The sequence below is a fragment of the Ursus arctos genome, unplaced genomic scaffold (assembly GCF_023065955.2).
Source record: "Ursus arctos isolate Adak ecotype North America unplaced genomic scaffold, UrsArc2.0 scaffold_4, whole genome shotgun sequence".
NCBI classification, from domain to species: domain Eukaryota; kingdom Metazoa; phylum Chordata; class Mammalia; order Carnivora; family Ursidae; genus Ursus; species Ursus arctos.
In genome coordinates, this window is record NW_026623056.1 from 72857149 (window position 1) to 72882968 (window position 25820).

The 25820-nt window shown below is 37.4% G+C and overlaps 1 protein-coding gene across 2 annotated transcripts in view; it reads left to right on the plus strand.

The window, feature by feature from the left end:
• Window positions 1-396: 396 nt before the first annotated feature.
• NCAM2 (neural cell adhesion molecule 2) overlaps window positions 397-25820 on the plus strand; it is a 496037-nt gene continuing 470613 nt past the window's right edge. For both annotated transcript variants that reach the window (XM_044379816.3, XM_057306777.1), the window contains exon 1: window positions 397-695. In XM_044379816.3, the coding sequence (XP_044235751.2) occupies window positions 641-695 (55 nt within the window). In that variant the 5' untranslated portion in view covers window positions 397-640. The remainder of the gene's footprint in view (window positions 696-25820) is intronic.

Consider the following 25820-nt stretch of genomic DNA (forward strand, 5'->3'; position numbering starts at 1 on the left):
TAGAGCCCGGGGCCGGGTGGCCGCCTGCAGCATCAGCTTCTGCTCCCGCTGCCCACTTCCGCGAACTGGCCGGCGCCGGTGCAGGAACTCCAGGCTGCCCTCCCTTCTCGGCCCAGGGGCGTCCGTCAACGTGAGGGTCGCCGTCAGGCTGAACGTGCGGTCTCCTCTCGCAGACGTGCTCGTGCCAGCCCGCTCGCGGCGGCCACTCTAGCTGGAGGCACCGGGAACCGAACTCGCTTCTGCGAGCTCGACTGCGGACGAATCCTGGGGCCGCGCGTCTTGGGAGAAGCGGCCTCCGTGCGGCGCGGAGGGATACACCTCGGCCGCTCCTCCCCTCCCCGCGCCCCCGCCCCCGCCTCTCTCCCCGCCCGGCTCTGCTGCCGCCGCGGCGGCCGCTGCTGGTGTTGCTGCTGCCGCCGCCGCCGCCGCCGCCGCCGCCGCCGCCGCTGCTGCCTGGATATAGTGCGGCAAGGAGCGGAGCTTGCAGTCACTTTGCGAGGAGGAGCGCGCGGGCTGCGGGCGGCTGGGGCACCCCGGGAGCGGCGGCGGCTCTAGCTGAGGCGCCGTGGCAGCGGAAGGTTCTCTCTCCAGGGCTGGACTTAATAACTTTGGAACTGTCCTCCAGTGTCACGTCCTGAACATGAGCCTCCTCCTCTCCTTCTACCTGCTCGGGTTGCTTGTCAGTAGCGGGCAAGGTAGGAGTGTGGTGCTTTATTGCATTTACTTTCCCTCCCCCTTCCACCCAACCAAGAGAGGCAGAGGGAGGCACAAGAGGAATTAAATGAAAAAACTAAAGTTATAGTTACTGTTGTTGTTATTATTTTCACTGTTTATTTTAGCTGCCGCTAAAAATTGTATCTGTTCTGTGGACACCCTTAAATAAGAGAAAATACAGAATTGGAGATTGGCATCAGTGAGCAGGAGATCGAGGCAAACTGCTTCTTTTTCTGGGATCTTGGCTTGCTCTGATTTTCATGATCAAAAATTGGATGAGTATGTTGATGTGTATTAACAGTTAAATATCTGAGGTTGAGGAAGGAAGGGGAACGACGATGTTTTATAGAAGCAGGGAAAACTATCAGCCTTAAACTCGTTTGTGACATATCTCTCGTGTGCAAGAAATTCAATTCTTAGAGACTCTTTTTTTCCCCCTTTCCCAAGACCCCAATTCCTGACTAGGAAGTGAACGATGATGGTTTATTTCTATTGAAACTAAGGAGAGGGGCCATGGATGTTGTGTGTAAGACGGCAAATGTATAAAACTAGGCATGTGTTGCAGTCATTCATTTTCGGCACCCCCCCACCCTTGTTAATACATCAAGGTTGAAAATTTTTATAGCGTCAGATTGTAATTACACCTGTAAGGGATGTTTTAGCTTGTGGAGAACTGGTGAGACTTTTATCTCTTGAGAAAAAAAAAAAAAAAATGAATAGCTTACTGCAATAACCTGAGAGAATTTGTGGAAGCTACCTCTGTTTATCTGTCTAGAGATAGATCTGAATTTATCTTGCTTTGTTTGGATAGTTCATGTTCACATAAAATATATTTATAATAAATGGAAGCATTTTCAACTGTCCAGACAAGTTTGGACATTTAATTGGGAACACAAAATGCTAAAACATGCATTGGTGGAAGTCTTTAAAGAAAAAGAAAAATAGCTGTAATTTTGTGATGTGTAATAATTGCATAGAATGTTATATTATTAGTATGGCATGAAAATTGTTTTTTGAGAAAACATAAATTACAAGACAAGTTAAAATATCTCCACTATATTCAATTCTAAGCATTTTTCTAGCCTCTTCTGTGTTGCTCATTTGGTCCAGCAGGGGGTGGTAGAACTCCATTGTAAACGCAGAAATGGTTGTTTCTGTTCTTCCACACTCACCGGGTCCTTCTATCATTCTTCAGCAGGGCTTGACATTTTGGATATGAAGCCTTCCTTTCTCTGCCCTCACCTCCCTAAAGCTATATAGTGTTAGTGGCTGATGAAACATGATTGGATGCAGATTTTATGTTCAGAAATCAGAATGCAAACACTGAATGTTGGTATAGTTTATAAAGTGTCTTGGTAAGATGCTGCTCATTTCCCCTTAATAACATAGAGTATGCAAAATTTCAGTCATAGCAAAATTGCAGATATATCCTTCTGAAGCTGATATTAGCCCAGTTAATTTAATCAGTATTATAGCAAAGATCAACATATACTTTATGCCCTACAGATAACGCTGCTTTCATTTTTGCAGAGCTGCTGATTATGTTTAACTGTTCATTTATAACATAGACAGGTATTAGTGAATCCTAAGAAGAATTCCCTGAAAATTGCAGTTAAAATACCACTGCAATTAACCGAGTGTAGCTAGTGTGGAGTAAGATGGGGGCATAATAGAAAGCAAGTTTATGCAGACTTATGATTACATTGTGACTGGTTTGGAGAAGAAATATATCTCAGTGATAAGAGTCTGTGAATTTATATTTAGAGACACTAAGTGTGTTGGAATTTGAGGGACAAAAGAGAAATCTAGGAATGTTTAAATATTATACGCAGACATAATTTAATTGGGTCTGTGTATGTGACATATCTGAAATTGTGATTCCCCTAATTTATAATTCAGAATGCAGTGTGATTGTAAAGAGGGGCTCTAAAACTAAAGCATGCCTGAAAGGGAGCCTATATTCACTGTAATGAAACAGGGAAGGAGAAGAGCATCGTTCTACAGATCTCTCTATCTACTGCGATTTAAAAATGCATGGCACTCATAGAGGCATAGATGCATATCAGAGAGACCTAGCTTTTGTGAAACTGAACATGTAGTACTTCTGTGCCATGTGTCCTAATGAAGTCGGAGATGCTGGGAAACAGCAGTCCTGATCCTGGAGTCCACTTCTCCTATGCTAGTGTTTTGTCCTCCAATTAAGGATGCAGAAGCAAGTATCATACACACCACTGGAGCAGATTTTGAAAAAAAAAAAGGGGGGGATCTAGTGTAACTCATAATTTTGTTTATTCTTTTATAAAGGGGGCAATGGAAAAGCCTCCAGTTAGTGATCCCAGGGCTTGCCTTAGAAATACTAAAATCCCAGCTTGCTGATTTATGTTTCCAACAATATACTTGCAGGGGATTTTATGAAGCATGATTGAAGCTATTGCTTTGGAAAGTGGTGTGCAGTTAGACTGGGGAAAGGCAACGATGATGTATTCCGTTTTAAGTAGTCAAAACGTTTTGAACTGCAGCAGTTGAACAGCAGAAAATGACAGAAGTGAAAAACTGAGCAACTTAAGTGGATGCCAATACCATAATTAGCTAACAAGGTCTAATAGTTCTAACTTTCAACACAACATTATTGTTCTACTGTAGTGAGAGCCTTTTTTATTATAGCAGAAATGCTCCTTTAAAAGCTTCTCATTTCCACTGCAAGATTAATATCTAATGAAGTAAGGTTGGGATTTAATTGTCAAGTCTGAATTTAATTGTCAATGGAAAGGAGATTCTATAACTCTTAACTTCTGTAATTATTTATTTATTTTTTTGTGTTAAAAACTTGGTCACAGTCTCTGTCATCATAAATCTCAAGTAATCACCCGAGTCTGTGATTCACAGTGCATTTGTTGTTTGGATCTCTGTAAATTTCAATTCCCAAACTGTAATACATATGGGCTGCTTTTCTGAAGCTTTATCACTTTCTGAAATTATTGTCTTCTCCTTTTCAAAAATTACTCACGTATGATTAAGAAACATCTATTACTGGATCCTTCTATGTTTGAAACAGAAGGATTTTTGTGTGAAACTGTAAGGTAAGAACAGAGCTCTTCTTCTCTTTTGCAATCCAGTTCAATCATACAGTTAGAACCTTACCTAAGCCAAAATTATGGGGAGAGGGAGGTGAATTGCCCAGTTAATTAGTTGAACTTACAGGCATCTGCTTACGTTTTCTCTCTCTGGTGAAGTGCTAGTAAGTCATCCTTCACTAGAGAAGTGTACCTTCTAAAAATAAAGCGTGGGTGTATGTATGCGGGGGTGTGGGTGACTACTAGTGTGTGGGTGACTGTGAGTTTCACTTCTATAGGATGGTCTCCACAAACCTGTCTTTAGTGTAGGCTGTTACACAGACAGCCTCTCTCACGTCCTTTTTAATCTACTCTGCTCTAATTCTTTGATGTCAGCCTCTTTTGCAACGTTTCTATTGAATCGACTCCATATGCATTTGCACTTAGAGAAGATAGGCTGTGTGAATTAATATCGTTATTGTCAATGAACAACCCAGAGGATTTCCTTTCCTGCTTTATGTCAAAGGAGTTAAGCAGAGCATTTGGCCACTTTAGTTTCTAATGCTGAATTGGAGCCCAGGAGAAGAGCAAGAAAGGAAGGTGGTGGGCCCCAGGGGTCCAGTGAGTCTTTTCAGTGACACAGAGGGCTAATGTTCTTCCAGAGGTAATGTCCTATTAGAGAAGCAATTAATGGAAGAAAATAACCTCATTCAGTACAAGAAGAAAGTCAAACTTCATATAATTTAGTAAATAAAATGGCTTTCTTTCCAACATAGAGCTAGTTTGTATTGGGACTGAGAAATGAGCTCTAGAAATTGAGGCTGGTAACCAAGCGAACAGTGTCATTTGTTTTTGTCTATTTCCTTGGGAGGCAGGAAAGCGAATGGAAACAAGGTTGCCAATCAGAAGGCCCCAGAACTAGTCCTGCTGCTTTCTCTGGCTTTCGACATTTGGGAAATCATTTTAATTTATCTGTTTTCAGGGTCACTCTCATAGCAGTGAACTTTTGAAAGCATGAAGAAAGTGCTCGATAAGTGGTAGCACAAGTTTGAATTGCTAATATTTTTGTTCGTTTGTTTTTGTTTTGGTCCAGAATAAAATGAGTCCTCCGAGTGTTGGTGTACGTAAAATTAATTTAATAATTTTAATATTCTGATCATTGTTTTCCAAGTTTTATTAATCTAGATTCTAAATTCTCTGTGCCCTTTATACTATTCCAATTATATTGAAGGTAGTCCTATTTAAAAGATTATAAAATAGTTTTAATTTTCCAAATTATATGCTATGAGAACACTTTGAGATGCACCCAGTGCTTTTATACTTTTATTAAATGTAATATTCCTGAGCTTCATAGAGCCATGGTATCTTTAATTGTTCAGCAAATGAAAGTGTTTCGATATGGCACTATTTAAGATATTTTAATAACTTTTAACTATTTACAGTGTTAGAGTTGTAATAGTGCTGATTCCAAATGGCTATCAAAGTACTTCCTGGTGTCACATATTCACTTGGGCCACTAACAATTCATCAACCATTACAAGGCATTTTAGAAAGCTGTGATGTAATAAAACAGACTGTCTGAATTTAAATAGTTAAGAGGTATGATAGGGAATTTTAAGGGTATTTACAAGCGTTAACAATCAACTGATGACAGTTTTAAGGATTGCAGGTCAGTTGGTCAAAATTTTCTTGGCTCCATTTTGTTATTAAAACTGGCAGGAAAGGGGAAAGAACATTGGGTTTGAAATTAGAAGACTTAGACCATCAAGTCTCTTGACTTTGAAGAAAGAACTTAAACTCTCAGAGCCACCATGTGCTTATTTGAAAATCCGGCATAAATATATCTGATAGCTGCTATACTGCCATGAGGAGCAACTGTGATGATAGATAATGTGTAGGGCTCCTATAAAACGTCAACCCTGCTATGCCAGACATTATTATGTCTGATATATATTATGAATACAGACAAATCTGCCCATGATTTAAAAACATTCCATTTATTCAATTTTTTTTAAGTCATCAAAAACTTATCTGTGAATAGAAACAATTATCAAGGGGGCAGAGATAATCTAATTCATTGATAAGGGTGACTCATTCATCATTTACCAAACATTTATTGAATGCCTGTAGTGCCTCAGACACCTTATTCAGCAGCATTTCTAGGATTGGTTGTATAGGTTGTGTGATGAACAACTCCAGGGGGCGCCGTCATAGTTGTGGTGATAGAATACATCTTTATTTTCACAATTTTCCAGCAGATGGCAGTAAAGGGTCTTGAAGAATGGGTTTCTTATTGTATCACAAATCCCTTTTATGGGCCAGCACCAGGTTGATGAATAGTGGCAGAGAGGCTTAGGGTGGGCACGCAATTAGGATAAGTGATTTACTAAAGATGAAATAGTAGCTAGAGCTCTGGTCTCTAAACTCTTCATTCAGTTCCCTGAATACCAAACTTTTGCATCAGTTTAAAAAAATTAACATTTCTTCAGTTCAAAGTAATGGTAATATTTAAATTATGTGCTATTTTGTAAATCAGTTAACAAATACTTGCTTAGGCCTTACAATCAGTATACTGCCAGCGCCTTGTAACCTGCAGACCACTGGTTCAGAGTGTGTTCACCTCCTTGTAACGAATGATCGGCAAGAGACCAAGAGACTATTAACTATTTTATGGATGAAGAAGGTGAGGTACAGAGGAATTACCTGATTTGCCTTTATCAATTATAGTTAGTTGTCATCTGGAATTAGGATTAGATTTTCTTACTTCCAGTTCAATGCCTATTTTTTGATGTATTTAATGTATTCGTGTGAAAATTTGCATGTGTGTGGAAGGGGTAGTGCGTAGAATTCAACGTTGGTAGTTGAGAAGGCAAAAGATGTAAAAGCCAAATAAGCATACGAAAGATCAATAAACCGGTCAGCAAAATGTTGCAAAATGAGAAAAGACCTATAATTAATTAAAAATTGAAGGGTCTAACTAAGCGTTTAGGAATTCGGCACCTAGAACGTACTAAAATTTATTGAGTGTTTGCTAACTGCCAGGCTCTATTGGAAGCACTTTATGTGTACTAAGTAGCTTAATATGTACAACAGCTCTCTAATTAATATTACTATTCCCCTTTTACACTTGAGGGCTATGAAGCATAGAAAGTTTAAATAACTGTGATAAGGTTGCACAGTCAGGAAACAAAAGATGTGAACTCAGGACATGTGCAAAGACTTGGCCTTTAACCAGGACACCACCTTGCCACTGAAGGTGAAGGGGACTCAACATGGAAGATGGAGAAGATAAGACAAGGAGTTAACAACAGGTGAACACATTGTGAGAAAGGATGCCCCCAGTGTTCAGAGGACGGAAATAATACAATTAATTAATTTAAGAGTTTGGAAGGGTGAGTTGGTGGACTCGACTGTAGAAATACTGGTGGGACTGAGAGGCAGAAAGGCCTTTTGAGGTCAGGTTGGGTGTAGATCTTCAGGAGCCATTGTTTGGGCAGGAAAAGAACATACTTAACGTTCTGTTTGTTTTTAAGTCGTCTGGCCATGCATGGGCTGGACCAGAGGGAAATGAAAAAGGAGTGGAGCGGTCATGTCATATGTTTCTCTGGAAAAATTAATGGATCTTAGCATTCAATTTGGGAAATTGGGAGGCAGGTGGTACCTGAAATTTTAAGCCTTCTTTTTAGATTTTTTTTTAAATTTTAAGCCTTTTTGATAGAAAGAATGGTTATCTTAATAGAAATAGGGAAAGAGATAAATAAGACCACTTATTTTAGGTGAGAGGTGTTTTTATTTTTGTTTTGCTTGTTTGTAACTTTCTACGCTGATACGTTGAGTTTGAGGTATCCGTGGAACATCTAGATAGAAATGTCATCAGCAACTCTGGAAAGGCCAACTGTTGATCTTTTCATTTCAGAATTTTTCTTCACTTTTATTTAACTTTGTTCTCTCGTTCTTCCATCACTGTTTGCTCTAATATTATTTGGTATATGTGTGTCTGGAATTTTGAGTAAAATTTCAGAAGCGTGTAGGTCAAATTTGCTCTTATTATATATTTTTCATTCATTTTCACTGCTTATGCATAGCCTTTTTTCCTTTTTCTTTTATTCTGGGGAAACAAAACAAAACATGAAGAAATAAGAAAATAAAAAAGAAATGAAAATAACTAAAATCAAAAATTAAAAACAGTTTGCTATGAAATATATAGACTTAGACATTTTTCTGTTAGTCTTCAAGGGAACTAATATTTTTGAGTGCTTACTATATGCCAGGGAGCTGTGCTGGTCATTGTCACTCATTGTCTCATGTAATCCTGATAAAATCACCTTTGATAGATGATGTCTTAAGATTGAGAGTGTTGGATTGGCCTTGGACTATTAAGTATGTTCTACGGCTGACACCCAAAGTTGTAGCCAAAGAGCATCGTTTGCATTTAAGATATAATTCAGTTTCTTTGTGTGTTTCTTTGATACAGGATTGGTTAATAGGAGGAGGATGCAGAAACTGTGGTGCTCCATGTATCACTTATTCAGCTCATTAATTTTGAAGTGATCAAGAGCAAGCTTTCACACTATTAAAGAGAAAGCCTTAGCAATCTATGAAAATGTTAATAAAAAATATGAAAAATCAACTCAAGTGCTTTCCTTTACTGCTAGTATTTGTTTGTTTAGCAGTTTAAGAACCGTCTTGATTTCCAGTATAATATGTATCTGGAAATACTGAGAATGCAGCTAAAAAAAAAAAAAAAAACTGGAAAGTCACTTTCTCCTGTGTTAAAATGATGTATTTGTCTTTACTTTTTTAAAGGCTACACCCTGGATCATAGTTTTCATTTTAAAGTGAATGCCCTTCAGGCCTTGCATCTTGAAAGAAGATACAAATGCGAGGTAGAAGCATCAGTAGAGATTTAACTGTGCTAGTATTTTAATTAAGATTGTTATGGTTGTTGTTAGTGCTTGGTTACACATTTCTGTAGGTTTGGAATGTTCTGACCTCTAATCCTGTCTTTTCCCATAAGCCATGATATTTTTTACTGCGTAATTTTGCAGGCACCAGCATTTTTCAGAGATGCAAATATGGTGTTAGCATAGAAATGCATGCCACCACTTGTAAAATAAACCAATGTAATAAAGCTTAGACTTACAGAGCGCCGTACATCCTAATTTAAGAAAATAAGCACACATATACTTTGTTCTAAGTATTAATGAGGGTTGTGGACAGTTTTTCTAATATTGTAACTTTTCCATTCTCAGGCAGCTTTTTAATTACTACAGTACTACTCTTTCTGATTATTTTTAATTTATTGCCCTGCTTAATTTCTCTCTGATTATTATTATCTATCAATGACAAATATTGAATATACTGCCTGAGCAGAGCAGTTGCATCTTTATATTATAGTGATAACTTACGTCATCGATGAGAGTAATGTGGAACACAGATTATGTGAAAATTAAAATATAACATGAAGTGTATGCCATCCATAATCTTTGTCAAGGTACTGATCAATGATATTGACCATTTTTTTTTTTTTTAGTTTTCTTTCTTTACTTACGTGAACCATTTATAATTTTCTAATGCCAACTGAAATTAAGTACATTTTCAATCCTGTTCACTTCGTTTTCATACTCTTTATTACAGAATCACTGGCTTCACTCTACCTATTGTATAAATTATATACTTATATTTTAAACTAGGTTAAACTTTTGAATTATCAAAGGGTTAGAGTTACATTGTAGAATTTAATGATTTCAAATGTATATATTATATACCGAGACGTACTAGTTAACAAAACTTTGGTGGTCAACTTAGATTTACAAATCTACTTGAAGTCCCACAATTACTCCAAAATGTAGATACTATTCCTGATTTAGAAAAGAGGAAAATGAACCTCGAAGAGGTTAAAAGACTTGTCCAAGAAGAAAGACTTGGAAATGGTTGGCTTAGGACTTGATATAAAGATTTTATTCTAGATGCAGCATTTTTCTTATTGTGAATGTCTGTGCTTTTACAGAAATATATATTTACTGCTATTAATGGAGCAAATCTCAGAAATAACTTTGTGGTACAGTACATACTTTTTGTTACTCTGCTCTTCAAAGTTGCTCTTGGACTGTGTTTATAGGACACATGCTATTCATTTTAGAGGACTCCCTTTCACTTGATTTATTTGGGAGTTCCTAACTTAGAACTGTTAAGACTTTTACCTTTTATTCATTTGTACGATCCTGTTTTCATAGCCTCATGCTTGTTGCTGTGTACACCAAACACTTTTGCACCATTTCTGAAATTCCTAGACTTGGGCCCTGTGTCAACACAGCTCATGTATTTTACACTTTTCCTAACTTCCTTTGCTCGGACAATTCCTCTTATTTTTCTTCAAAACTCATTTCACCACTGAAGACATCTTTCTCTCTCTCAACAAATATACACTAATCCCCAGTCAATGTGCAAGACACTGAACATTCAGTCATAGATGGTAAATACCTGAATTCTGCATGTCAGACTTCACTGTAACTGTATGGGACCTTCTGCGTGAACTCCCTGAGAGCAACAATGCCTTCCCATGCTGGCTTGCCATTAAATACAATGTACTTGGTTAGGGGAGTTCACTGTAAATTCATGTGTGTATTCCTGAAACATAGTAGATGTTTAGTAAATATGTGCTAAATGAATATTTAAATATTACCCAGCAGGAGTAAAACAAACTATTTAAAAATATATTTAGTTTTGACTGTTGGGAATATATTATCTGTTGGTCTGGGTATTCATTTTAAAAATTTTGTTTATATCACTACTGCATGTGCTAGACCTTCAATAAATATTTGAGTATATATAAAATAATCCGGTCAGAAGGAAAGAAAAGATGACCTGCCTTATCTCCTGTACTGTAAATAAATTAGACTGGGAATAAAGGAGACTTTTAAATCTTGCTTTAAGATTTGTTCTTTTGAAGCCTTATCTGAGACATAAGAGACCATTATGTTGTTGAAGTTTCAAAGTCTTCAATACATAGAAATAAATGAGGGAGATCTAATATGTTGATAATGGTATAAGAAAACAGATTAGATATTGTCAATAGTAAATGTCTGATTTGTCAATAGAGCAAGTATTTAAAGTCCTCAAAAATCAAGATAATCCCTGGGGTTAATTAAAAGTTGATTATTCAGTCAATGATTATTGGAAGCCAATTCTAAACTGTATGTATAGGAAGACAAACAAGATAAGAGTTTTTTACCTTATTTTTTCATAGGCACTTAGATTTTCTTTTTTTAAAAACTGAAATTCAGTTTAACCTAAAAAAATCCTCTCTTGCCTGGTAGCCATGTTTTGTCATGATTTTGTGATGTTTTCTATGTCTGACTTCCGTGGTGAGAACATTTAAGTTAATTGGACAGAATACATTTTCGGATACGCCAGAATGTCTTTATCACCGATTTATCTGTCTGCCTTGCCTTTATCCACTAATGTTACTGGTATTGTGTATGCCACTTCTAACTTGAAACACAGTTTGCAGTTAGAGATACGACCACTGCTTCTGATTCATCCTTTTTTTACTTTCATTTCCCCCCTCAAATTTCACATAATTTATAATCACTTTAATTGGTTATCCACGTGAGTCATTTTGTTTCAGAGCTCGGTCATGAGCCCCATGCTAATACATTTTACCTCTGTGGGCAGGGTGCGGGGTCTGCAATTTAGCAACAAAACTCAGCACAGGTTATTAAAGGATATTATGTCATTCTCTGTGCTTTACTGGAAACTTTCACAGCCATATCCAAAGTGGATAGGCACTGTTGAACCCTAGTATTCTCATGATAGTTAAATAATAGTACAGAATCCTGAGTAATTATGAAGTACCGTAAGTTGCTAATGTATTTTCTCTTTCAAATCCTTTTTTTTTTTTTTAAAGATTTTATTTATTTATTTGACAGAGAGAGACAGCCAGCGAGAGAGGGAACACAAGCAGGGGGAGTGGGAGAGGAAGAAGCAGGCTCATAGTGGAGGAGCCTGATGTGGGGCTCGATCCCAGAGCACCGGGATCACTCCCTGAGCTGAAGGCAGACGCTTAATGACTGCACCACCCAGGCGCCCCCTCTTTCAAGTCCTTGTTCTGTTTCTATTGTATGAAACATTTTATTAAAAATAGCCTCCATCCTACTCTGTGCATTAATGCAGATTATTTGGTGAAAGATGACTTCTTCAAGCAGAATGTCGCTCTTTCTTGCTAGGAAAATCAAAGGATTAACCTTACTGTCTGTGGTGGGGAAGGGGACTTAATTGGTTAACTTCCACTCATCTCTTCCCATTTGGCTGCCTCTCAGAAGGCACCTCATTAAGAAGTCTCCATATTTCAGGCGCTGTACCTGCACGTGGATGTGTGATGGGAGAAGGGAGGTTGTCCTAAGAAGTATAAATTGTCTTTGACTAATTGTGACCCCAGAACACATTCTGACTCCTGAGCAGAAAGGCATGCAGGGAGCTAAGAATGAGAAAGAAAAGTAAATACTATTAGTAAAGATCAATCACGGCTTTGTTTCGAGGGTAATTCATCAGCTAAAAGGTAATGAGGGAAGGGGTGGTGGGGTCAGACTTTGAAGAGCTGGGATAAAGTGTGACAGTTATATGCGTGCAAGGGGAGAAGGAGATGCCCAAGAAAACAGAGGGACCACAGAAGCTTGTGTCCTCAACGAACTGTCTGTTTGTAAATATTTAATGAATTAATTGAATGAAGGAAGCAGTCAGAGATCAACAAAGCCAGATGCTAGTTACAGTGTACTGTAACTAGCATAATATGTCATATTGGGAAGGAAGTATATTACTATATTCAATAGGGTAAAGAGCCTAGTGTGAGCTGAACTCAGCTTTGCTTTGTACAGAGGTGACCGGGTGTTTTAAAGGAAGAATAAGGGAGTAGGGAGGAAGGTGCATGGGGGCTCAGTAGAGTCAGGGAAGTGAAAAATTACAAAAAGCAGGAAGGGGTGGTTTGGGCTGTTTGAAATCCACCTGGATTTGTTAACTGGTGGTTATCAAAGTGAGGCTCCTACCTTCCCACAGAGGTTGGGAGACAGGGGTCCTACCTTGAGGTGTGGACTGAAACAAACAGGAAAGTCTTTTGACAGCCTTGAGTATTCTCAGGCGCTTTAAGTCACCCCAGGGATGCAGCCTTGAGCTGTTAAAAATAATGTTAGTGCTTCATTCAAATCTTTATAGGTCAGAGTTGAGACCTAGTTCAGAAGAGAGCTCAGAGAAGCCTGGTTAGAGTTTGGTAAAGGGGAGAATGTCAGGAAAAAAAAATCTGTCAGTTACTCTGCAGAGTACTTTCTTTTCTTTCTTTCTTTCTTTCTTTTTTTTTTTTTAAAGATTTTATTTATTTATTCGACAGAGATAGAGACAGCCAGCGAGAGAGGGAACACAAGCAGGGGGAGTGGGAGAGGAAGAAGCAGGCTCATAGCGGAGGAGCCTGATGTGGGGCTCGATCCCAGAACGCCGGGATTACGCCCTGAGCCGAAGGCAGATGCTTAACCGCTGTGCCACCCAGGCGCCCCTGCAGAGTACTTTCTTAAGGGTTACCTCATTTTTATATTCACAACATATATAGGATTTCTGAAGTATTATTTTACAGATGAAGGAACTGAATTTCATAAAAGATAAGTGGCATCTAATAAGTCAAGGACTTGAAATTCAAATTTAGTTAATATTTGGTTCTAAAACTACTCATTCTCTGACTGAAACGTGGTATCTTTGAAGCAGCAAGGGATAGCTGTAGGGAGAAGGGAAGTCCTAGAAGTAGATTTAGTTTCAGGTTTTTACCACTCTTTCTGGCTGTTTCTTTTGAATGGCTAAACTCTAGGTGAGTGACTCCCAATTAGCAAATGAGTAAAACTTTTAGAGACCTAAAACATTAATGAGCCCAGAGAACCAATAGGGTATAGAAATATTGGGTTCATGGTGGTTGCAAGGTGGGGCAGTTGGATTGTCCAGGTTAGTGTAATTCATTAAGGACTATATACCATTAATATTTAAATATAAGCTATATTCTTAAATGGCTTCTCTTATTGTAAAAACTGGAGTCATTAATAATTCAGTAAGTCATCAGTTTGTGGTTGACTTACTAAATAATTTCATAATGAAATTACGTCAGTGTAGGATGCTTTCGGGTCAAAGAAGAAAAGGATACATTTAGAAGGGCTTAAAAATAAAAATCTATTATAGCATGTAAGCAATCATCCAGAGGCAGGTTTGGACTTCATGTTTCTGTTTGGTTTTTGCTATTTTTCCTTGACTTCATGGAAGAAAGGTGTTTGCAACAGTTTCATGTATCACGTTCTTCTACAATAAAATCTGAAGTTAGAAAAGATAAATAAATATGTCACTGGCCTTGTATTACGAAAAAAAGATAAATTTTCATATATCGTCCAGCAGACTTCCCTCCGTTCTCATTGGCTCAAATCGTATCATAGGAACTCCCCTGAACCAATGGCTGGTGAGGAGAATGTTATCACCATGATTTCCCCCAACGAATCAACTCCCTTCTGTTGCTGAGGGGAAGGTCAGCCTCGCGTCAAGCGTATGATTGTTCCATCAAATTCAGTGTTCATTTACGGAAGAAAGAGGGCGAGGAGATAGGGTGCAGTGGGTGGTCAGATATGTCTGCCACAGAGGTGTTGAGGGGGCCCTTTTTGACAAAGAATGTAAACTACGCCAGAAGTCAATATTTATTAAGCACTTACAGTGTGCCGTTTCAGTGTACTTTGTGTGATCTGATTTCATTCTTCAGACTTTCTTGTGAGGATGACTCTGTTTTAGAGAAGGGTATGGGAACAGATTTTGAAGTGTTTGAATGACCTGTCAAATTCTGCTCAGTGGCAGAGTTGGGATTGGAACCCTGGCTGGCTGGCAACAGAGTCCTCTTTCCCTGCCAGGCCCCTGTAAAAGGAAACTGTTAACATTGGGCATAGTTTTACTATTGTTAAGTTGAAGAAGGGTAGGTAAGGATACTAACTTCCTTTGTGAATAGGGTATATCCTAGGAGATCTCCTGAGAAACTGTTATACTTGATCTTATTTAATATCTGTGTTCACACATTTTTTACTATCTCTTTTTTTTTTTAATTTGACAGATAATGAAATAAAGAGAGAGTGTGATAAAACAGTTTACCAGAGGTCACTAAACTATGAAGTGGCCAAAGTGGGATTTGAATAAAGGCTTACTTTGAATTTGAGGGCTTGAGTGCTTCCCACCATACAGTGTTTGAGGACTGTATGTATGTGTGGTAGGGCTGGGGTAATAGATTTGGGATAAAACAAATTATATAAACCTGACTGGTCTTCCAGAATCTTATGATATGAAAGAAGGTAAATTTTTAAAGGAAATATATTTCATTTTCATTGCTTACCCCCTCCCCTGCAACTAGACAGGAGAATAATGTTCTCAAATTTAAGGAGGCCAAGGAAAAATATTCATTTGATTTCTGAAGGAGTTGGATGAAAAAGAGATGGAGGCCAGGGTCTCCTTTAGAAAGAGAAGTGGAAGCTGAAAACAAAGAGTATTTGTTTGATATTGACTGATGAGACAGGCTAAGTACTGAAATGAGTAGACTCACTAATCAGGGTGTTAATCTGCCACATGCCTAGACCAAGACGTGAACCACACCCGTTCCTGGCCTCTAGATGGTTTCTTCCTGAGACTACACAACGAATTAAAAGGCAGGATAGAGATTAAGATGCATAGGGTATAAAACTCTGCGTTCTCTGTAATTAGTTTTTCTTAGAAAGCCATTCTGCTTCCCAGTCCCATGCCAGGTATGCTCACCAATACTGTTTTTTATGAATGGCCAAATATATAAAATTATATATATATATATAGTGGAGGGGGGAGTGTGTGTGTGTCTGTGTGTACACCTATGTTATACATAGGTGTAAAAAAACTTCGGAAAGTCATTCCATCATTCCATGCTGTGTCAAAATGCTTGCTGTATTTATTCCATTATTTTCATTAGGGCTGAAATTCATGAATATTTTAAGTGATTTGTTCTTTGCTGCTTTTTGCCTCTAAGAAGAGAATGTATTCCACGATAAAACATTGGACTTATTATTCACACTTAGTGTAACTGAAGACTAATTAGCTAGTGTTTAATTTCTCAAGACTACAAAACAATATCTGTTGTCTCTGCGTTACAAAAAATGAACAGCTAAACAGCTCTCCCACCTTATTTTTTTAAACAAACTCCCAGCACATAAACATTCATAATTTATGATGTTTTCCATCAAAACATATTCCCTGAATATAGATAAAATCAGCCTTTGGAGCATGGATGCTTTGGTTCCAGCTCAGGAACTTTGATTGAAATGCATGCACATGCTTGAAAAATTCTTCATATTCATTTTCCCCAATTTGTAACTGAAGACATGAAGGCTGGGAAGTTCCTCGCAGTGTTATGCTCTCTTTTACATTGCACTGTACAACTGAGTTATAACATTTGTTTCAAAGCTGCTGAACAAATTGTTTAACATATTTGTAATATCACAGTAAAGATTGGATCATAAAATTGTAGATACACATTCTCTTGTATCTGTGTTTGATTGCCATGTCCCTTTTGAGGATTACTAAATAGATAATCTGGTTCTATTTCTGATGACAGAGAACAAATTCATTTGTGTAAAGAGCTTTTGTGAGATATGGTGCTAATGTTTTTCATATAAAGCATTTCTGTATTTGCAGGTATTCAAGACAACTGAGTTTACTTATTTGCAGCCAAGTAATAGTGTTCAAATTAAATAGTTTCTATTAACTTTATCATGGACTGGTTTATGGTTTAATGGAGATAAAAAGTGTTTTGAGAAGAGCTTTCCCTTTTCTATAAATGGCATTGAATGGTCCCAATTTAAAAGATATCTTTGATATTCTTTTAGTCCTTATGGTTTGGTGACACCAGTCAAAATTGTTTCTAAGTGTTCAGAATTCACATCGCGTGGCTGGTTGTTGAAGTGTTCTGCCTGAATGGTTGGGTACTAAATAAATTCGTGCCAGCACATGGCAGTTCCAGCCATTGAGGCCAATGGCTGCTTAGTGCTGGGGCAAAACTCTTTCCCATGCACAAGTTGGTAGTGGTTTCCTGTGAATAAATTTGGATCCTGTGGCCCAAATGATGTCTTCAAGAAATAACTCAACATCTGTGTTTTATTTCCAGCTCTGTTCTGTACTCACTGAAGCCCAGATCTCTACTTAGAGCTAAATATCTTTACATTCCCTTTAGCGTCAAAGCAAAAGTTTTGTTAATTTTACTTGCAAACATTTTTACTTTTATTTGTGGGCATGCAAATGCTTTGAGCCTTCAAAATATTCTTTCATGTCGGAGGCTGTGTGATGGTGAAGAGCACAGAGTCTGAACTCAGGCAAATTTGAATTCAAATCCCGCTCACCTAGTTGCTTAAGGAGAGATCACAAACAAGTGATTCACTTCTCTATGCCTTAATATTCTCATCTGTAAAATGGGGGATAATAATAGCACTACTTACATAATAAGTGTTCAGTTAATATTAGCTGTCATTATTAATATTACTATAAAGCCAAGGTATAATTACATATTTTTTATAATTTATTAACCAGCCTTCCTTTAAAGGCTTCTAAAGATTTGGCTCTATGGAAAACAGTGCTATGTTAAGATGTCAGAATTTTTTTTTTTTTTGAGGTAATTATTACTTTTGGAGAGCTGTGTTATCACTGCACCACTGATTACATTCTGTTTAGTTTTCGCACACATTGTGAAGGGTGGATGGCAGCTAGTAAGTTTGGCATTTGGGACCTTTATGGTATCTAGGGTCTCTGCTTTTCTTTGTTAGCTGTTTGCTATCATAGTGCAGGGCATCACAACTGAGGCAGAACGAGGAATTAAGGATAATTACACCATTTATTATGTAACCAACTCAGAACTGTTTAAATCCTGAATCTAGTGCCAAGTTCTGTCTTGTTTTCAAGGACGCCTCTTCCCATAAGCCTACTCAGACTCGTGTCTGGGTTTAGGTGGAAGCTTATTGTCCTTGTTTGTTTCTCTACTCTTATCCATCCTTAATTCAAATGTGGCTCTTGGTTCTGCCTGGAATTTTGGCAGAATCTGTACTACTGGCTGTTAGTCTGCAATCTGGCCCATATACATGGTGGGGGTGGGGAGGCAAGAAGAGACTAAAGAAAGAGGCAGACTGGTGGTAAGTGTAAGGCTTAATAAATTTACAAACGAGGCTTGTCTTGAGTGGCCACAGGCAGTAGATCTCTGCACCTACTGGCCACACTCTTGAAAGTTTATATAGAGGCCTTAACTGGGTGCAGTTGTGTGTACTATCCAGATGGTCTTGCCAACACATTGTTTTCTTAAGGCCACATACTTGAAAATGACTCCCATCGTGGGAGCAGTTAGCATAGTGTACTATCTAAGGCCTGGGGAGGGGGTGAAGAACCTCCGATTGCCCATGTCCTACTCGTGGGTCAGCTGGTTGTCATGTCCTCTTGATGACCTCCTCCAACACTGATGTTTCATATTGTCTGTTTCCACAGCATGATCAATGCAGGTGGTTCCCACACTCCTGAGTAAGGCTCCACCTCAGCTCCCACTGACTCTGATAATGCTCAGAGGCTTAGCATTAGCAGTTCCTCCCTCATGACCTAGCTGGTGATATTCCCCTCCCATCTCCTACGCTACTGGGTTTTCTGGTTTAAGCTTTAGTGATCTTCAGCATCCCCTTCCCCTGGCCAAGGGGTTTAGTGACAATTTATTCTCCTCTAATATTTGCATCATAATATAGGAACACTTGTTAAATCTCTTGCACATTGCAGTAGAGTTAGTGAAGACTTGGGGGAGGAGCATACCTTGGGAACCTCCGGGGCCAACTAACCTTATCCATCTTTGTTCCCTATTGTAGTCAGTCATGCTGGTGCCCTTTGTGTGCTTGCAGATGGAAAACAAAGAAAAAGGCCTGTTCTGCTCTCAAATCTCTGAGTGGTGATAGTAGTAGTAGTAGACATTATGGTGGTAGGGATGGTAGGGCAACCTGGCCAGTTAGTTGCCTTCTGGGTCCCGCCAAGAATGACAATACAAAGAAGGAAAAGGTAACTCTTTAGGACACACTTGACAATCACCTGTTTTCCTCTTTCCCTACACCTGGCTGCAGTTCTTCTCTTTTTAGGGAATGGGAAACTGTCCTTAGAGCAGGTGTACTCTTCCTTCTCTGTGGATCATGTTTTCTAACCTCTTTGCTCTGAGTCATCAGTTATTGATATTTAAAGGGACACTTGTTATGAAAATATGCTTTTCTTTCAAGTACCTGGATTTTAACTCTAACATCCTAGCATTCAAAGCTACCCATTCTGCCATGCGCTACTTAAAAGTGCCGTTTGAAAATCAAAGCTAATAGTGACAGGTTGGCTCTCCACTCTTGCACTCCCTGTCAAGGGCTGGATGGCTCAGCGGACTGAGAGCAAAGCCCAGGCAGCAGGTTCAGAGAGTTGCAAGAGGATTAAGACTCATTGTGTACCTCAGAGTCCATAGTCTCTCATGCTTCATTCCCCCTTTTGCTTAGACATATCAGAAGGAATTAGAAATACGAAAGAAGGGACAATGAGCAAATTGTGATCATTATATTTACATAAAGTAGAAGGATTGACTTGATCCCCCAATAGAAATTCCAGAATAATTTTCTAGAGATAGTTTTTTAAACCCTTCATAAGATGGCAGTTTTGAATTTTCTCAATTTATCATATAAAATGACGCTCAAACCTTGCTTAATTTTTGAAACCTTTCTTAGTCATTCCAAACTACCTTTCTCTCTTATAAACCACTAGAATATAGATTAGTACCACCCATTTATAATCTCATAAAGTTCTGGGTTGTAAGTGTTTTAATTTCACTAATCTTGTCTTCTAAATCAGATTCTAAGCTTATAGACAAAGGCTTTATGTTATGGGATGCACATAGTGGATGTTCAGTAAAGAGCTATTGAAAAAATAAATGAATGATGCTCTTGCAGTGCTATTTATATTTATAATGAAGGTAGAGATTTAAAACTGTGACAAAAGGAATTTGTGTTAAATAAAAAAGATAAGTATCTGGCTGTGAGGACTGTTACAAATTAGCACATCTTACCGATAAATGTTAATAGAGTATTTGCTCTTTTTTAAGAGAGTACTTTTTAAAAAGATAAACATATATATATTTAAAGATTTATAAAATAAATATATCCATCACCTCAAAAAAATAAATATATACATCCCCTCCAAAAAAAAACCCCACAAAGATTTATTCATTTATTTGAGAGAGGGAGCGAGCATGAGCAGGTGGAGGGAGAGAGAATCCTCAAGCAGTCTCCCTGCTGAGTGCAGGGCACAATGCAGGGCTCAATCCCACCACCCTGAGATCATGACCTGAGCCGATATCAGGAGTCAGGAGCTTGACCTACTGAGCCACCCAGGTGCCCCAAACATATATTTTTATCTGATTAGAACAGTTTTGGTGGAAATCTAAATTAAATAATCAAAGTTGTCTGTAAATTCTCTGAAAATATATACTTAAATATTAAACTCATGTGTTTTTCCTCTTCATATTAAGTCAGTAGTTTAAGTTAGCAATTTACTAAGGAATATTTATACTTTTCTTTCTCAGTGATCTCTCTTACAAATTTTTAGAGAAGACAGCAAGTAAGTATAAACCCAGAAGCCTATCTTCTGGTTATATATTTTAGTTACTTATGAACTTTCCCTACCTACCTAAATTTGGTTTTTTTTCTTGACTCTTAATATTCCATAGCAAGTCTATATGAGTTATAAAAAATATGGAATGACTTTTCAAATGGTACCACCCAGATAAATATTTGAATTATTTTGTTACTTAAAACTATTATGTTAGTAATACTCACACCCAAGTTAATTCATTCCGACTACTAAATGTGTCCAAAGAATACTCTGTAACGTATATATTTTTAAATAATTGCAAAATATTTAAACATCATTTTTTAGTCCATTTGTGTTTATGTAATATAGAGTATTGACCATTTCTGAGTAATCCATTGTTGATTATTTTTAATGTTTCCCTCTGATGAAACAAATGTCAAAACTCTTATAATCTCTTTTCAGTTTAATTTTAACAGGAAAAAGGTCAGAAAGTTAAAAGTGATTTGTATATGAATATATATCTTACATTAATTAAATAAATAAAACAGCAATAACAGAAGCACACTAAAAGTTAAAGTAGGAGAAATTAGCCATCCTAAAAATATCTGTGATTTAAAATAAAATATTCCTAAGTATTTAATTTACTTTAAAATGCATTAAGATTTATAGCCTCCAAATGTGAAAATTTATCTGTGGTCACACTGTGAAAGAGATACACAAAACAGTACTCCTAAAAACCTAAATAAGAACATAAGAGACAAGAAAGGTAATAGCATAAAAATCGAAACTAGCAATGTTAGTGCATTTAAAGTTACATTTAATTCAGAGTTTTCTGGGTAAAGGGGAAGATAGGGTATGTAATTTTTATTATCAAATGATCAAATTATACCATACTGTTTATCCAGAAAGAAGATTAAAATTGATTTAATGTGTGACTTCTGAGGTCAGATCGTTTTAAACAGTTTAATAGATGATGATTCCCATACTAGTTTTAGGAAAGATCCAGATATTTTTTAATAGCCCCGTTTCATATAGCCATCCTTGGAAAGAGCCTAGGGCAGAGCAGATTGTATTAATCTATATCATTTTTTTTATGTAGTGTTCAATGATTCATTAGTTGTATATAACACCCAGTGCTCATTACAACATGTGCCCTCCTTAATACCCATCACCAGGTTACCTCATCCGCCCATCCCCCTCCTTTCTGTAACCCTCAGTTTGGTTCCCAGAGTCCAGAGTCTCTCATGGTTTGTCTTCCTCTCTGATTTCTTCCCATTTAGTTTTTCCTCCCTTCCCCTATGGTCCTCCGTGCTATTCCTTGTGTTCCACATATGAGTGAAAGCATATAATTGTCTTTCTGCTTGACTTATTTCACTTAGCATAATCCCCTCCAGTTCCATCCATGTTGATGCAAGTGGTGGGTATTCATCCTTTCTGATGGATGAGTAATATTCCATTGTATATACGTACCATATCTTCTTTAATCCATTCATCTGTTGAAGGGCATCTTGGCTCCTTCCACGGTTTGGCTATTGTGGACATTGCTGCTATGAACATTGGTGTGCATGTGCCCCTTCTTTTCACTACATCTGTATCTTTGGGGTAAATACCTAGTAGGCAATTGCTGGGTCATAGGGTAGCTCTATTTTTAACGTCTTGAGGAACCTCCATACTGTTTTCCAGAGTGGCTGTACCAGCTTGCATTCCCACCAACAGTGTAAGAGGGTTCCCCTTTCCCCACATTCTTGCCAAGACTTCTTGTTTCCTGCCTTGTTAATTTTGCCATTCTAACTGGTGTAATGTGGTATCTCATTGTGGTTTTGATTTGCATTTTCCTGATGGCTAGAGATGTTGAGCATTTTTTCTGGGTGTGTTAGCTATTTGTATGTATTCTTTGGAGAAGTGTCTGTTCATGTCTTCTGCCAATTTATTTACTGGATTATTTGTTTTTTGGGTGTTGAGTTTGAGAAGTTCCTTATAGATCTTGGATATTAGCCCTTTATTGGTAATGTCATTTGCAAATATCTTCTCCCATTCCGTGGGTTGCCTCTTAGTTTTGTTGACTGTTTCCTTTGCTGTGAAAGCTTTTTATCTTGATGAAATCCCAAAGGTTCATTTTTGTTTTTGTTTCCCTTGCCTTTAGAGAAATGTCTTAAAAAAGGTCACTGTGGCCAATGTCGAAGAGGTTACTGCCTATGCTCTCCTCTAGGATTTTGATGAATTCCTGTCTCACATTTAAGTCTTTCATCCATTTTGAGTTTATCTTTATGTATGGTGTAAGAGAATGGTCAAGGACTCCACCCTCAGATTACAGCAATTCAACAACATGGCAGGATAGAAAATCAATGCACAGAAAGCAGTTGTATTTCTATACACTAACAATGTGGCTGAAGAAATCTATATCATTTATACATATATAATATAAATCAAAAAGATAAGCATTGTTTAGCATTTATTGTTTAGTTTATATTTTTAGACAGTTCAGTGATACTAGATTTTTTACATTAAAGCAAGGTGTTAAAGCATACGTTTGAGTGATGAATAATGAACAGAAAAATTCACAAATGCATTTTTTAGAATTGGGCTTGTACATCTTGTACTCATTCCTATTTGTCAAATCCTTGTAGCCATGGGAGCCTATGGGTAATAAAAAGCTATATAAGCCCTGGATCATTTTCTCAAGGGATTTACCATCTAGCATCAGTAATAATACACTTATTCCCAAAGCAATAATACAAAGAATATGTGATATTTCCATATAAGTGACAAAATGTGATATCAGCTTGTGAATGCAATTTGATTATGTGGGTGTCCACCAAGTGCCAAGAATTTGATTGAAACAACACAGTTCAATGAAACTCTGACTCAGGAAGAACCATAAAATCAACTAGTTTTATTCTGCCACCCACAGCATACCAATTCCTTTATGGTGCCGTTATTGCTGGGGTCAGGCACCTTGCTTTTTGCCCATGCACTTCTCCCTGGAGCAAAGAAGATGGTTAGGTTTTATGTTTTCCAAGAATTCCTATAAAAAACAGAGCAACTTGAAATATTTGTTTATCAGAGAAAGAGTTGCAAAGTATTTTAATCAACAATCTGATTTTACAAATTAAAAGAAAAAAAATCCCTTAGAGGGATAAGTGACTTGTCCAATTATTGACAGCTAGCAAGTAGCATGGTTTGATCTAACTTGACTTTCAACTTCAGTAGAAAAATTTTAAATAGTTCTCATATTAGGAGAAAAATTGTGTTTGGCCAAAATTTTATGTGCTTTTAAAAATTATTTTAAATGTGCTAGATTGTTTCCAGTGTTTTATCCAAATATCATTATAATCCTTTATTCCAAAGGGAAAGAATTTAAAAGTTAAGGAGTAGGGCTGTTGTCATATGTTCTCTCTCTCCAGGAGTTGCAGTACCTTTGTATCAGAGAAGACATTTCCAGAATACTGATTATCCCACTGTTTCTTTAATATTTTGTGATTAGCTGGAGGAATTCAAATCCTATCTTTTTAAATACTAAAATCACTATTAATAAAGATAAGAGTCCTTATTGCATCTGAAGTAAGTGTTTCAATTTTACTTGGAATCAAACCAGTATATTTTATCTTCCAGGAATTTACTCTGTGATGTAAATGTTTATTTTCTCACAAAGAGGAGACATTTTAAAAGAAAATAATAGAACTACTGCCACACTTCCAGGACAGAGAAGTTGTGTTGGTAGGATGGAACCAATGAACTGAGTATTCTAGAGGTGTGAGCTGTTGTGAATCAGAGTGAGAGAGTAGGTCAAGAGGGAATTGATTTGTGACGTGTACCCACGAGTATATATGAAGTCTTGGCCAAAGAGTGTTGAGCAAATTGATAATGTCTTTGGGCAAATTATGTGAAGATACAATTGAGTAAGTTCAAGGACAGTCACTATTTTTTATTAACTTGTGAGTGATAACAGGAGACTGAAAATAACGTAAGCCATTTTCTATGGTAGAGTCATTTAAAAGGTTAAAGTCCAGAAATAAGTTTAATGAGAGCATTGAGAACTTGGAAAATGTTGGTGTAAGGTGGACTCATCCTGAAAACATGGTGATGGTAGTTAAGAGAGGGACCAATGGGATGCTTGGAAGTAAGCCAAGTTCAAGCTGCCCATTTCATAACATTGCTTTAAAGGCAAACAGAAGAATACTTACCTGGAGATAGCTAAGGTCTGTTTGAGAAAAGCAGGGGGTTGGAGAAGAAGGTGTGAAAACATTTGAAATTAAATGTTCAGAATCGAAAGTTCTCTTGCAATCTTGGGAAATCCAAGATCAGTGCACCAGCTTATTCAGTGTCTGGTGAGAGCCCACTTCCTAGTTTATTGACAGCTGTCTTCCTGCGGTGTCCTCCCTGTTAGAAGGAGCTAGGAAGCTTGCTTCAGCATCTTTCATTAGGGCACTAATCCCATTAATGAGGGCTCCACCCTCATGATCTAATCATGTCCCAAAGGTCTCACCTCCTAATCTCATCACATTGGGGGTTAGGATTTCAACATATAAATTTGAGGCAGAGGGAGCTGGGGGAGGGCCACAAACATTCATTCTATAGCCGTGTTTAACCATGACAACGTTCTTATTTCCTTTAGTCCTGTTTTTTTTGTTTTTGTTTTTGTTTGTTTTTAATTGACCATAGGCATCTGGGGTATTACTGTATATTTTCCATTGTTAGTTAATGTGAGTTCCCTTGTGTATTTACTTACTTTAAGACATCTTTGGAGAATCAAGTGTTTACCAGTCATTTTGATAAGCATTATGATATAAATTAGTTTGTAGAGATGAATGAAACTTTCATCTTTTCCCTCAGGGAGCTTTAAGTTTTCAATAGAGAAAATACTTATGCAAACAGTTCTAATAAATTATTCTAGTTTTAACCAAACTCTCAAATATGGAAACAATTTTTGAACATGAACTAATACTGAAACATAATTTTGTCATATTATTTGACTAGTCTGCTTTCAATTTTAGAATTGAAGTGTGGAAATGAGAATGTAGCTTAATTTTAAGCTTTATTTGAGGGAGGAACTGTGAATAAAAATACTTTTTCTAGTTTAACACATATAGTGAGTTCACATTACAGATGTGTCACATTGCAAATGTGTCAAAAAACGGACACGTTGCTTCAGTCCTCTTCACTTCCTTTTAATTACTCAGGGACGTATCCTGTGTTATGTACATTACTTCTCTAGTCCAATAATTTTAATACACCAAACTGAGTTCTGAATATGAATACATGATTCTTCATGCCCTTTTCTCTAAATTGTATTTATTTCTTAAGTTTCTTGAGTGAAAAAGGTTGTTGCTGAAATATCTCTTATGCTCATTGGCTTGTTGATTGCTTGATAATTTTGACATTTTTCATATGTAC